A 13,308-nucleotide genomic window follows, 5' to 3' on the forward strand; every position below is an offset into this window, starting at 1 on the left:
ATCCGGGATCCCGCGGGGGCGGCCATTCCCGCCGGGATCCGGGAATTCCCGGCCCGCGGCCCATGCGGACACCGAGCGGCGGCCGCGGCCTGCCCAGGTCAGCGCGTTCCCGATTTTCCTGCTCCCGATTCCCGAAAAATCCCCGCATCCAGCCGGAGACCCGGCCCCGAGGCTCCGGATCCAGCCCCAAATCCAAACTCCCCGAGGTTTTCCCGGTGTTTGCCCTGCCCTCTGCTCCAGCCATTCCCGCTTTTCCTGCCCCTGCTTCCCAAAATGCAGCCCCAAATCCCCGTTCCCGCCCCCAAATTCCCATTTCCAGCGGTTTTCCCGGCGGGAGGAGCCCGCCCGGTCCTGCCTTGTGTCACAGCCACTCTCGCTTTTCCTGCTCCTTCTTCCCAAAAATCCACCCCTCAATCCATGGATCCAGCTGGAATTCTCCATTCCCACCTCAAATCCCTGGATCCAGCCCCAAATCCTCATTCCCACGCCAAATCCATGGATTTGGTTTTCCTGCCCTTCTCTCCCCATTGCCCAGCTCAGGACATTCCTGTTTTTCCTGCTCCTGCTTCCAAAAAATCCCCGGATCCACCTCCAAATCCACATTTCTGTCCCCAAATCCCGATATCCATAGGTTTTCCTGGCCATTCCTCCTTTTTCCGTTCCCACTTCCCAAAAATCCACCTCCAAGTCCCCGGCTCCATCCCAAATCCCGATATCCCGAGGTTTTCCCCTTGGGAAGAGCCCTTCCCTTCTCTCCCTGCTGCCCTGGCCATTCCCGCTGTTATTCCCACTCAAAAATTCCCAGTTTTCCCCTAATGGTTGGATTTAAAACTTCCAAAAAACCGGGAATGGAAAGGGAAATTCCCATCAGTAACTCTTCCCATTCCAGCTCCATTTTCTTCCCAAATTCCCAAATCCCTGTGGGATTTTCCGGCCCTTGCAGGAATTCCTCAGTTCCAGATTCCCATGGGAATGCCGATGCTTTTCCCAGGTATAGGGATTTTTTGGGAAGCGTTGGTGCTGCAGGAATGGAGCCTCTGGAATATTTTTCCCTCTTTTCCTTTTTTTTTTTCCTTATTTTTTAAGGAGTTAATTGGGGTTTAGGGAGAACAAACAGCTGGGAAGGAGCAGGATTTTCCCAAAAATTCCAGGGAAAACCACAAGGAATGCGGTTTTAGGGGGAACATTCCTGATGTTTTCTGCTGGAATAAAACCAGGAATAAAATCCGGGATCTTGGGGAGCTCGGATCCATGGGAGCATCTCCTGGTGCAGATTTTTTTTTTAAAATAAAGGGAATTTTGGGACAAATGAAAGGGATTTATTTTTTTTAATGGGGAATTTTTGGGACAAATGAAGGGAATTCTTCTGGTCACATTAAGGGAATTTTTAGGGCCCAATGAAAGGGAATTTTGGGGAAAAATAAAGGGAACTTTCGGGGCCCATTAAAGTGAAATTTTGGGAGAAATGAAGGGAATTTGGGGCAAATGGAAAGGATGTTTTGGGAGGTGATTGATTTATTCCCAGTTGTTTATTCCCAGTTATTTGTTCCTGGGGATTTATTCCCAGGATTAGCAGTGGGGCAGGGCCAATTCCTGGCCAATCTCAGTGGGATGGATCCCGGATTTCCCACTGGGATAGATCCTGGATTCCCCACTGAGATGGATCCCGGATTTCCTCCCCGTGTTTCCAATCTCTGATCCGATCCTGGCAGGTTGGGATGGATTCGGATTCATCCAGGAAGAGCATGGGATGATCCTGGAATGGATCTGGATCTATGGGAAGGGCTCGGGATGGATGCAGATCCCTAGGATGATCCTAGGATGGGTCCAGATCTGTGGGATGATCCTGGGGTGGATCTAGATCTGTGGAATAATCCTCGGATGGATCCGGATCCATGGGGTTATCAGGGGTTGATCCCAGGATGGATCTGGATCTGTGGGATGATCCTGGGGCAGATCTGGATCCCTGGAATGATCCTGGGATGGATTCGGATCCGTGGGATGATCCCAGGATGATCCCGGGGCGGATCTGGGAGCGGCTCCCCCCAGCAGCAGCTCCTGTGCCAGGGATAAAAATATCCTGGGATAAAAATAGGCTGGGATTGGGAGAGGCCAGGCTGGGCTGGGCTCTGGATCTGGCTGCTCCTGTTCCTGCTGGGAAGAGCTGGGGCCTCCTTGGGAATGCCCATTCCCAGGGATGATTCCCATCCCAACATCCCGGGAGGATCCTGCTTCCCCTTTCTCCTGTCCTGCTTTATTTCCATGGAGCTCTGATTCCCGGTTTTCTTCTCCTTCTCGTTTTTCGTCTCCTAATTTGTTTCCATGGATCCTCAGCAGCTCCTGGGAATCCACATTCCCAAGGATGTTCTCCCATCCCCGTATCCTTGGATTTTCCTGCTTCCCGTTTTCCCTGTCCCACTTTATTTCCATGGATCCCTGCTTCCCATTTTTCTCTCCAGCAGCTCCTGGGAATCTCCATTCCCAGGGATGATCTCCCATCCCCCATCCCTGGATTTCCTCTCCCTGTGCATTTCCACAGACCCCAGTGGGCTGATCCTGTTTTTCCTCATCCCGTGGGATCCGTTTGGCTCCCGGGATGTTCCCACCCCCAACTGCCCGAAAAACTCCAGGAAAAATCCCCTTTTCCCTTGGATCAACCCCGATCCCAGGATTATTTTGGAGTCCTGGGATAAATGCGGCGCTAGGATAAATCCGGGCTGGGCTGGGCTGAGGTCAGCGCTCCAAACTGGAGTGACCTTTTCCCGGGATAAAATTGGGATGGGCCACAATTTCCGCCAGGAGAAGGACCTGGAGCAGGACAGGCCTGGATCCTAATCCCGGGGTTTTTCCCAAGGATTCCCAACTTTGAGGCTTTTTCTGGAGTCAGCACTGCAGGAAGCAGGAATTCTCAGTGTCCCGGGAACGCCTGGCTCCAGAGCTTGCCTGGGATTTTGGGGATTCATCTGGTTTTTGAGGATTCTTCTCCCAGGATTTTGTGGATTCTTCTCCTGGGATTTTGGAAATTCCTGTCCTGGTTTTTGGGGATTCATCTCCCATTTTTTTGTGGTTTGATCTCCCTTTTTTTGGTGGATTCATCTCCAGTTTTTGTAGATTCCTCTCCCAGTTTGTGTGGATTGACCTCCTGGGTTTTGGTGGGTTCTTGTCCTGGATTTCTGTCTCTCTCAGCATCCACAGGGAAAATTCCCAGGTGGGATGACCTGGGAAAGGTTCCCACTTCTGGAGAAGAATTCCAGGAGGGAAGATCCCAGCCTTTCCTGGGACATTTCCCTGGGCTTATCCCTCGGGAACACTCCCAAGGCTCCGACCTTGCCGCTCTTCCTGGTGCCCTCCAGGCGCTCTCGGCTTTCCGGGTGGATGTTCCATCGATCCCTGGATCAATCCCAGCCGGATCTCAGCTCTTCCCGCCCTTCCCCGGGAGTAGGAGCCACAATTCCTGGGATAAATTCCCCCTGAGCCATTCCCAGCTCCCTGCCCGAGCTGGAGCCAGAGCTAGATCCATCCCACCGGAGCCTCCTACTCCTTTCCAGGGCTGCCTTTGGGGCTGATCCCCCTTTCCCAACCCTTTTGCCCTTTTCTCACCCTTTTCCCCCCTTTTCCTACCCTTTTTCCCCCTTTTCCAACCCTTTTCTCCCCATTCCCAACCCGTTTTCCCCTTTTCCCCTGTTTTCCAACCCTTTCCCAACCCTTTTTTCCCTGTTTTCCACAGGAACGCCCCTGGAGCAGCCGGGCCCCCCCCGCCATGGCCTCACCCCCCCCACCCGCAGTAGGTACTGTCAGCCTCAGGTCTGGAATTTGGGAATTTTGGGAATTTTGTGACTGGGACACCCAGACTGGGTGTGGGAAGGAAGGAGCAGCACTCGGGGTATCCCAGATATCCCAGCTGGAGCCTCTTGGGATTGGGAGAAAACGGAGGGATCTTGTATCATGGAGTCTAGGGGTGCTGATCCCGTTATGTCCCTGGTTATTTCCCTGATTCCCTGTTTCCCTGGTTCCTCGGTTCCCCATTTCCCTGGTTCCCTGTTTTCCCTGGTTTCCTGGTTCTGTTTTCCTGATTCCCCATTTCCCTGTTTCCCTGGCTCTTTTCCCTGTTTCCCTGTTTTCCTTCCCTGCCTGCATTCCTGGTCTCTGTTTCCTTCCCATCCCTCTCCCTACCCCCTCCCTCCTTTTCTTCATCTCCATCCCCTTCCCCTCCATCCCCTTTCTCTTCCCTCGTCTCTGTCCCTTTTCCCATCCTCCATCTCTGTCCCCCTTCCCTGTTTTTCTCCATCGCCATTCTCCTCATCCTCCATCTCCTTTTTTCTCCCTCCTCTTCCTCCACCTCCCTCCTCCATCTCCTCCCACCTCTTGCCCTTCATCCTCCTTCTCCTTCTCCTCTTCCTCCATCCCCATCCCCCTTCTCTATCCTGCTCCATCTGTTCCTTTCTATTCCAACTCCACCCCCTTTTCCTCCGTCTCCTCCATCCCCCTTCTCTCTGCTTCGTCTCCATCCCCTTTCTCCATCCCTTTTTTCCTCTTCCATCTCCCTTCCCCTCCATCCCCCCCATCCCTCTCCCTTTTCCCCCATCCACAATCCCTGTTTCCCACTCTCCCGTGCCCTGTTCCATGTTTTCCATGCCCATTCCCGGTGCAGGATCTCCCCTGGAGCCCCCCGGCTCTGCGGGGATGGAGGACCTGGGCCAGGCCTTTGACTTTGAGGACAGCGAGGAGGAGGAGGAAGAGGAGGACGAGGATTCGGGAGCTGATCCCTGCCCTGATCCCAATGCCAGTCCCGGAGCTGATCCCGGAGCTGATCCCGGTGCTGATCCTGGAGCCGATCCCGGTGCTGACATCGCTCTCCAGGTGCCCCCGCGCCGGCGGCGCCCACCCAGCTCCGGTGAGGAGCGTTCCTGGTATTCCTGTGTGGAATTCCCAGACATTCCCACGTAGAATTTGCAATATTTCCATGTGGAATTCTTGGTCATTCCCGTGTGGAATTCCTGGTCATTCCCAGTGTGGAATTTCCAGTATTCCCAGTGTGGAATGCCCAGTATTCCTGTACGGAATTCCCAGACATTCCCATTCCCATTCCCATACATTCCAGTATTTCCATGTGGAATGCCTCGTTGTTCCTGGTGTGGAATTCCTGCTGTGGAGTTCCCAATGTTGAATTCCCTGTATTCCCAGTGTGGAATTCACGGTGCGGAATTCCCAGTATTCCCAGTGTGGAATTCCCAGTATTCCCAGTGTATCCCAGGGGTGCCGACCCCATTTCTCTTTGCTTTCCTTCCCCGCAGAAGGGCTGGAGCCAGAGACCCAGGAAGGGTGAGTGGGATTTGGGGCATTTGGTGGGATTTCCGTGGAATTTTGGGGGTTTTAGTTGGATTTTGGGGAGTTTGGAGGGTTCCAGTGAAATCTGGGGGAGTTTAGTGAGATTTCCATGGAATTTGGGGTTTATGGTGGGATTTGGGGGAGTTCAGTAGGATTTCCATGGAATTTTGGGGGTTCTAGTGGGATTTCAAGGAGTTTAGTGGGATTTAGGGCAAGTTTCCTGGAATTTCCAGGGAGTTTTCTGGGATTTTTGGGAGGTTCCAGGAGGTTTTGGTGGGAATTCTGGGAGTTCTGGTGGGATTTTGGGATTTGTCCCCTCTGTTTGATGTCACAGCTGCTGCTGTGCCTAAGTTTCCCCCAACTTCTCCCTAATCCAAGGACCTCCAAGCAGGATTTTGGGATCTTTTCCATCATCCCTAAAAAGCTGGGATGTCTCTAAAGCCTGGGATCCCTCAAATCCAGGAAGGAGCAAATGGTGGGGGAGGGAAATTCCTTATTTGGTTCCTGCCATAGGAATGGGGGTGACGGGGGGTGGGAGATTTGGGAATGCCTGATTCTGAGGGGTTTGCCCCTGATCCCGAGGGATTTTTCTCTGGAACTCTCCCTGACCCTGCTGTGGCAGGATCCCAGAGCGGGTGAGCAACGGGGAGGCCGGAGGAGATTCCCAGATCCGGACCCGCACCTGGAAGAGGGAGAGCATCTGTAGAGGTGGGGAAAGGCTGGGATAACCCCTGGAATAACCCCTGGATAACCCCTGGGATAACCCTGGATAATCCTGGGATAACCCCTGGATAACCCCTGGGATAACCCTGGATAACCCCTGGATAGCCCTGGATAACCCCTGGATAACCCCTGGGATAACCCCTGGATAACCCTGGATAACCCCTGGATAGCCCTGGATAACCCCTGGGATAACCCCTGGATAGCCCTGGATAACCCCTGGATAGCCCCTGGGATAACCCCTGGATAGCCCTGGATAACCCCTGGATAACCCCTGGGATAACCCCTGGATAACCCTGGATAACCCCTGGATAGCCCTGGATAACCCCTGGATAACCCCTGGGATAACCCCTGGATAGCCCTGGATAACCCCTGGATAACCCCTGGGATAACACTGGATAAGGCTGGGATAACCCTTGCCATAAATCCTGGGATTACTCCTGGTGGGCTCGGGGAGGTTTCCCTATCCTATCGGAATCCTGGGCTGCTGATCCTGATTCCGATTCCGATCCCAATCCCGATCCTGATTCTGCTCCCAATCCCGCTCCCAGTCCTGATCGCAATCCCAATCCCAGTCTTGATCCAATCCCAATCCCAGTCCTGGGTTTTTCCAGGGGAGCGTTTCTCCTTCCCGGAGGTGGAGGACGAGGTCATCTATGACGATGTTCCCTGTGAGGGCCTGGATGTGGAGCAGGACGGTACGGCCGCGCCTCTTCCCCGTGCCCGCTGGGAACTGCCCCAGCCCCATTTCCTTCCTTCCTTCCTTCCTTCCTTCCTTCCTTCCTTCCTTCCTTCCTTCCTTCCTTCCTTCCTTCCTTCCTTCCTTCCTTCCTTCCTTCCTTCCTTCCTTCCTTCCTTCCCTTCCTTCCCTTCCTTCCCTTCCTTCCCTTCCTTCCCTTCCTTCCCTTCCTTCCTCCCTTCCTTCCTCCCTTCCTCTTCCCCTTTCCCTTCCCCTTTCCCTCCTGATTCCCACCCCAAAACCCCTCCTGGATCCATCCATCCATCCATCCATCCATCCATCCATCCCAGTTTGCTCCCAGCTCCCTTCCAACAATCAAACCCCAGAATTCCCATGGCTCCCATGGCTCAGGGAAAAATGGCAATTCAGTTGGAATGGAGCGGGAATCCAGCAGGAATCCAGTGGGAATGGAGCAGGAATGGAGTGGGAATCCAGTGGGAATGGAATGGGAACTGAGCGGGAATGGAGTGGGAATTGATTTGGAATCCAGCAGGAATAGAGCAGAAATGGAATGGGAAGGGAGTGGGAGTGGAGTGGGAATGGATCAGGAACAGAGCGGGAATGGAACAGGAGTGGAGCAGGAACAGATCAAGAACAGGGAGGGATCAGGAATCCAGCAGGAACAGCGCAGGCAGGGGTCAGGCAGGGATTGAGAATGCAGCGGGCAGGGATCAGGAATGCAGCAGACAGGGATCGGGCAGGGATCGGGAATGCAGTGGGCAGGGATTGGGCACGGATCGGGAATGCGGCGGGCAGGGATCAGGATTTTCCCGGTGTTCCAGGGGCGGGTCTGATCTACGCCGAGGTGCAGCGCGGGGAGGGGACGCGCCTGGGGCAGGACCTGGGCTGGAGCTCCAGCGAGTTCGAGAGCTACAGCGAGGGCGAATCCGGAGAGGAATCCCGGCCGGAATCCCGGCGGGACGCCGAGCCCACCAAGCTCCGCGCTGCCTTCCAGCCCAAGGTATCCATCCCTCCTTTGGAATCCTCATCCCTCCCTTTGGAATCCTCATCCTTCCCTTTGGAATCCTCATCCCTCCAGCCCAAGGTATCTATCCCAGAAATTCCCATCCTTCCCTTTGGAATCCTCATCCCTCCAGCCCAAGGTATCTATCCCAGAAATACCCATCCTTCCCTTTGGCATCCTCATCCCTCCAGCCCAAGGTACCCATCCTGGGAATTCCTATCCTTCGTTTGGAATTCCCATCCCTCCCTTAAATCCTGAACCCTCCCAAGGTATTCCTCCTTTGGAATTCTCATCCCTCCTTTGGAATCCTCATCCCTCCTTGGAATCCTCATCCCTCCAGCCCAAGGTATCCTTTTGGAATCCCCATCCCCGCTTTTCCCGGGATTCTCCTGCATGGAGGCACTGGAGCATCCCGCAGATGCTGCTGTGTTTTTCCTGGAATTTTCTTTCTGTTTTCCTCCTTCCCTTTTAATTTTTCTTCTGTTGGAGCCTCTCCTTGCCTTTCCCTGCTCCTGCTGCTCTCCCTGCTCCATCCCAGCTGGGATTTCGGGATTTTTGGGATGATTCCTCCCCTTTTTGAGTGTCTCCCTGACTTTCCCGGCTCCTGAATTCCCTGTCTGCTCCCAGCCGGAATTCTGGGCTGCTGTTGCTGTTCTCTGCTCCTTTGGGATGATTTCTCCTGGTTTTGAGCCTTTCACTGCTCCTGCTGCACTTCCTGCTCCATCCCAGCTGGCATTTTGGGATGATTCCTCCTGGTTTTGCTCCTCTCCCTGTCTTTCCCTGCTCCTGCATTCTCTGCTCACTCCCAGCTAGAATTCTGGGATGATTCCTCCTGTGTTTACCCTTTCCCTGCTGCTCCTGCACTCTCTGCTCCATCTCAGTTGGGAGTTTGGGATTTTTGGGATGATTCCTCCTGGTTTTGCACCTCTCCCTGTCTTTCCCTGCTGTTCCTGCACTCCCTGCTCGCTCCCAGCCAGAATTCTGGGCTGCTGCTGCTGTTCCGTGCCTGTCCCCAGCCGGAATTCCGGGCTGCTGCCTCTGTTCCCTGCTCCTTTGGGATGATCTCTCCTGTTTTTTTGCATTTGCTGCTTCCCTGGATCTCTGCTCCGCTCTCCCGCTTTGCTTTGGGCTCAGCTCTCTCCCGACTTCCATAAACTCAAGGAAAAATGCGCCAGGACTAAGAGGGAGCTCCTGGCTCGGAGAGTTGGGGGGAAGGAAATGCAGGAGCTGAAGCACAAATCCGATTGGAAGGTACCGATCCCATCCCGCATCCTGAAATTCCCAACATTCCCCTCATGGGACGGATCCAGGCTGGGCTCATCCCATTCCCATCCCAAAAAATCAGTCTGGAGCTTCCAAGGTGCCCCAGCAGCTCCTGGGGCTTCCCGAGCCATTGGAATTCAGGGATTCAGGAATTCAGGAAGGAGTTCAGGAAGGAATTCTGGAATTCAGGGATTCAGGAATTCAGGATTTTGGGAAGGAATTCAGGAAGGAATTCTGGAATTCAAGAATTCAGAAATTCAGGAAGAAATTCAGGAATTCAAAAATACAGGAACTCAAGAATTCAGGAAGGAAGAAGTTCAGAAATTCAGGAATTCAGGAAGGAATTCAAAAAGGAAGGAATTCAGGAAGAAATTCTGGGGGGAAGGAGAGAAGTAGGGAAGGAAGGAACTCAGGAGGGAAGGAAGGGGAATTTTGGGAATTGTGAAACCTCAGGGCAGAGCCTTTCCCACCCCATCTCATCCTGGCTGGTATTCCATGGGGTAAAACTCCTGGATTTGGGGTGAAATCCTGGGATTGGAGGTGTGAGAGGCCGATCCCCTTTTCCTGCCCCACACCCCGATCCCAGCACAGGAAGGGCCAGAGCCACTCCCAACTCCCTGCCTGGCCCTGCTTGGCTGCGCTGCAGATCTTCTCTGGCTGCTGCGGATCCATGGGCAGGATCCACAGGGATCCAGAGGGATCCAGAGGGATCCAGAGGGATCCTGGACTCCTGACCATGTGCCTGCTGCTCCCAGCTGTGTGGGAAAACAGGGAATGGCTGCACATGGATGTTCCTGAGGGGCATCCTGGAGCTTCCCGATCCTGGTGATCCCCGTGATGATCCCCAAGATCACTGTGATCCTGGTGATGATCCCAGTGATGTTCCCTTTGATCCCTGTGCTGATCCCCGTGATCCCAGTGATTGCAGTGATCTTTCCTTGGATCCCTTGTGATCCCTATGATCCCAGTGGTCCTGGTGATCCCTGTGATCCTGGTGATGTTTCCTTTGATCCCTGTGATCCATGTGATGTTTCCTTTGATCCCAGTGGTCCCAGTGCTGATCCCTGCGATCCCTACTCTGGTCCCTGTGCTGATCCTGGTGATCCCTGAGCTGATCCCAGTGATCCTGGCTCTGATCCTGGTGATCCCCACGCTGATCCCTGCACTGATCCCTGCACTCCCTGCGCTTATCCCTGCAATCCTGGCGATGTTTCCTTTGATCCCAGCTCTGTTCCTGGCCCTGATCCCGGTGATCCCTGTGCCGATCCCGGTTCTCATCCCTGTGCTGATCCCGGTGATCCCGGCTCTGTTCCCAGCCTGATCCCAGTGATCCCCACGCTGACCCTGCCCTGTTCCCTGCAATCCCAGCTCTGTTCCCAACTCTGATCCCGATGATCCTGGCTCTGTTCCTGGCGCTGATCCCGGCTCCATTCCTGTCCCAGGTGTCCCAGCTGATGCGGGCGGCGCGCAGCGGCACCAAGGACGGGCTGGAGCGTACACGCATGGCTGTGCTGCGCAAGGTGACCTTCCTGCAGCGCCGCGACAGCCCAGGTGAGGCATTCCCGGGGATCCTCCCCCTCTGCCCGCAGTATTCCAGGGATTCAGAGCCTTCCTGGGACTCTCTGCAAGCTCCAGCTCCCTCCTTTCATACTTTGGGGTGGAACAGCAGCACCCAGGGTGTCCTTGGGTTTTTCCATTGGGATTTTTTTCCCTGAATTCCCAGTTGCCAGGAGGTTTTCCTTGGATTTTTCCCTCACAATCTTTTTCCCTGAACTCCCAGTTCCCAAGAGGTTTCCCTTGGATTTTTCCTTCAGGATTTTTCCCCTGAACTCCCAATGCCCTAGAGGTTTCCCTTGGATTTTTCCCTTAGAATTTTTCCCCTGAAATCCCAATTTCCAGGGATTTCCCTTGTATTTTCCCTCAGGATTTTTCCCCTAAATTCCCAGTTCCTGGCGGGGTTTTCCTGACCCTTCCTTGTCCCATGGGGAATGGGGAGTAGGAAAACCAAACCCCACAGCCAAGCAAAGCCCTTGGACAGGGTAGTTTTTAGGGAATCCTTATCCCACTCACCTTTCCCATTTTTCCTGGATCATTCCCTGCATTTGAAGCTTTTCTTTGGCTGTTCCCACGCCTTGCCAGCTCAAACTTTTTTTTGGGTAAAACAGCAACTTCCCCGAGGAGCACTGGGGTTTCCCTTGGATTTTCCCTGTGTATTTCTCCCTGAATTCCCAATTCCCGGGGGTTTTCCCTATCCCACAGGGGATGGGGAGCGCAGGAGGAGCGTGGCCGAGGCGGAGAAGCCGCCGCGCTCCCGCCGGAGCTCCCGGGTTTCCCTGGAGCAGCCGAGGGCAGGTAGGATCCAGGGGAGGTAGGATTGATCCCACTGGATCCCCAGTGCCTGGAGCTTCCCCTGGGATTGGCTGCGTGTGTCCCAGAGCATTCCCAAAGCTTCCCATGGGATCAGCTGCGTGTGTCCTGGCATTCCCAGAGCATTCCTGGCGTTGCCATGGGATTGGCTGTGTGTGTCCTGGCATTCCCAAAGCTTCCCTTGAGATTGGCTGCGTGTGTCCCAGAGCATCCCAAAGCTTTCCGGGGGATCAGCTGCGTGTGTCCTGGCATTCCCATGGGATCGGCTGTGTGTGTCCCAGAGTATTCCTGCAGCTTCCCTTGGGATCAGCTGTGTGTGTCCTGCCATTTCCAGAGCATTCCTAAAGCTTCCCCTGGGATCTGCTGGGTGTGTCCTGCCATTCCCGCAGTTTCCATGGGATCAGTCCCTCCATTCGCACATGGCCAGCGTGGCTTTGGGGTGCGGCGATCCCGGGAGAGCATCCCCGGGGAGGAGGAGCCGAAATTAGGGAAGGAAAAAGCTCCGGGCAGCTCTGCCCTTCCCTCCCTGCCCCCAGCCCTTCCCTTCCTGCCCTTCCCGGGATTCCTGGCCCGGGATGGCCCCGGGGCCATGTGGAGGCGGCGGCCACGCTCCCATCCCGAGCTTTCCTTGGCTCATCCCAAACTTTCCCTGGCTCATCCCGAGCTTTCCTTGGCTCGCTCGCTCTCCTCCTCCTCGGCTGCTTCAGCCTCGGGTAAGGGCTGCCTGCTCGGGCTCTTCCTGTGTTTCCTGTGCTCCCGGCTCCTTTTCTCGGCTCCTTTTCCCGTTTCCCGCTGGCTTGGAGTGAGGACGAGGTGCTATTCCTGCTGTTCCCGGGCGGATTTTTGGGATGGGGACCCTCCCTGTCCCCTCCTCGCTGTCCTGGTCCCCATGCTGGCACTTCCTGGTTTTCCTGCGCTCCCAGCTCCTTTTCCCATTTCCTTTTCCTGGCTCCTTTTCCCATTTCCCGGCTTGCTTGGAGCGAGGACGAGGTGCTGGTCCCACTGTTCCCAAGGGGGTTTTTGGGATGGGGACCCTCCCTGTCCCCTGTATGTCCCATCCCTGTCCCATCCCCACTGTCCTGGTCCTGCTCTTGCCCCCGGCTCATCCTGGTGCCTGGTGCCTGCTCTGAAGGGACATGGAATACCCCTGGGAAAACTGAGAAAACATGGAGAACCAATGGGGAAAGGGTTCACTTTGGGGTTTTTGGTGTTCCTGTGTGCAGGGGATTCGGAGGAGGAGGATTCCGGGTTCCTGGAGGTCACTGTGTCCGATGTGAAGCACCCACGGCCCGAGCTGGGCCCCGCGCCCGAGGGGCTGAGCCCGCAGCAGGTACGGAATCGGCATCGGGATCGGGATTGGGATCAGGATTGGGATTGGGGTTTTTCCAAGATTGAGATCGGGGCTTTCCTGGGATCTGGGGTTGGGGCTTTCCCGGGATCAGGGGTCGGGGCTTTCCAGGGATCTGGGGTTGGGGCTTTCCGGGGATCTGGAGTGTCACGGCCTCCCCTGGGCTCTGTGATTGAGCAATGGGGAAATGCCAAGTCAGCAAAACCAGCACTGCTGAGTCAGCGCTTCCGCCAGGCTGGGGCTGGTTCCCCTTTCCTTGGATTTGGGGTTGGCGATCACAGCCCACAGGCTGGGCCTCCATTTCCTGGGATTTGAGATTTTGGGATCAGGGCTGTGCGTGCATTTCCCCCATCCCAGGATTCAGGATTTTGGGATCATGGCTGTGCCTGCATTTCCCCCATCCCAGGATTCAGGATTTTGGGATCATGGCTGTGCCTGCATTTCCCCCATCCCGGGATTTGGGATTTTGGGAACAGCCACATTCCCGTGTCCCACAGGTGCTCCGGCGGCACATCCTGGGCTCCATCGTGCAGAGTGAGCGCAGCTACGTGGATTCCCTGAAGCGCATCCTGCAGGTGA

General features: G+C 55.1%; 1 protein-coding gene across 1 annotated transcript in view; it reads left to right on the forward strand.

Moving 5' to 3' along the window:
* The first annotated feature begins 3,730 nt into the window (after window positions 1-3,730).
* ARHGEF10L (Rho guanine nucleotide exchange factor 10 like) overlaps window positions 3,731-13,308 on the forward strand; it is a 29,267-nt gene continuing 19,689 nt past the window's right edge. The window contains exons 1-9 of the mRNA XM_083876850.1: window positions 3,731-3,788; window positions 4,652-4,894; window positions 5,295-5,322; window positions 5,951-6,036; window positions 6,663-6,746; window positions 7,570-7,748; window positions 10,457-10,565; window positions 12,605-12,711; window positions 13,227-13,304. Coding sequence (XP_083732976.1) covers window positions 3,761-3,788; window positions 4,652-4,894; window positions 5,295-5,322; window positions 5,951-6,036; window positions 6,663-6,746; window positions 7,570-7,748; window positions 10,457-10,565; window positions 12,605-12,711; window positions 13,227-13,304 — 942 coding nt within the window. The 5' untranslated portion in view covers window positions 3,731-3,760. The remainder of the gene's footprint in view (window positions 3,789-4,651; window positions 4,895-5,294; window positions 5,323-5,950; window positions 6,037-6,662; window positions 6,747-7,569; window positions 7,749-10,456; window positions 10,566-12,604; window positions 12,712-13,226; window positions 13,305-13,308) is intronic.

Source organism: Zosterops lateralis (assembly GCF_965231275.1).
Source record: "Zosterops lateralis genome assembly, chromosome: 22".
Lineage (NCBI taxonomy): Eukaryota > Metazoa > Chordata > Aves > Passeriformes > Zosteropidae > Zosterops > Zosterops lateralis.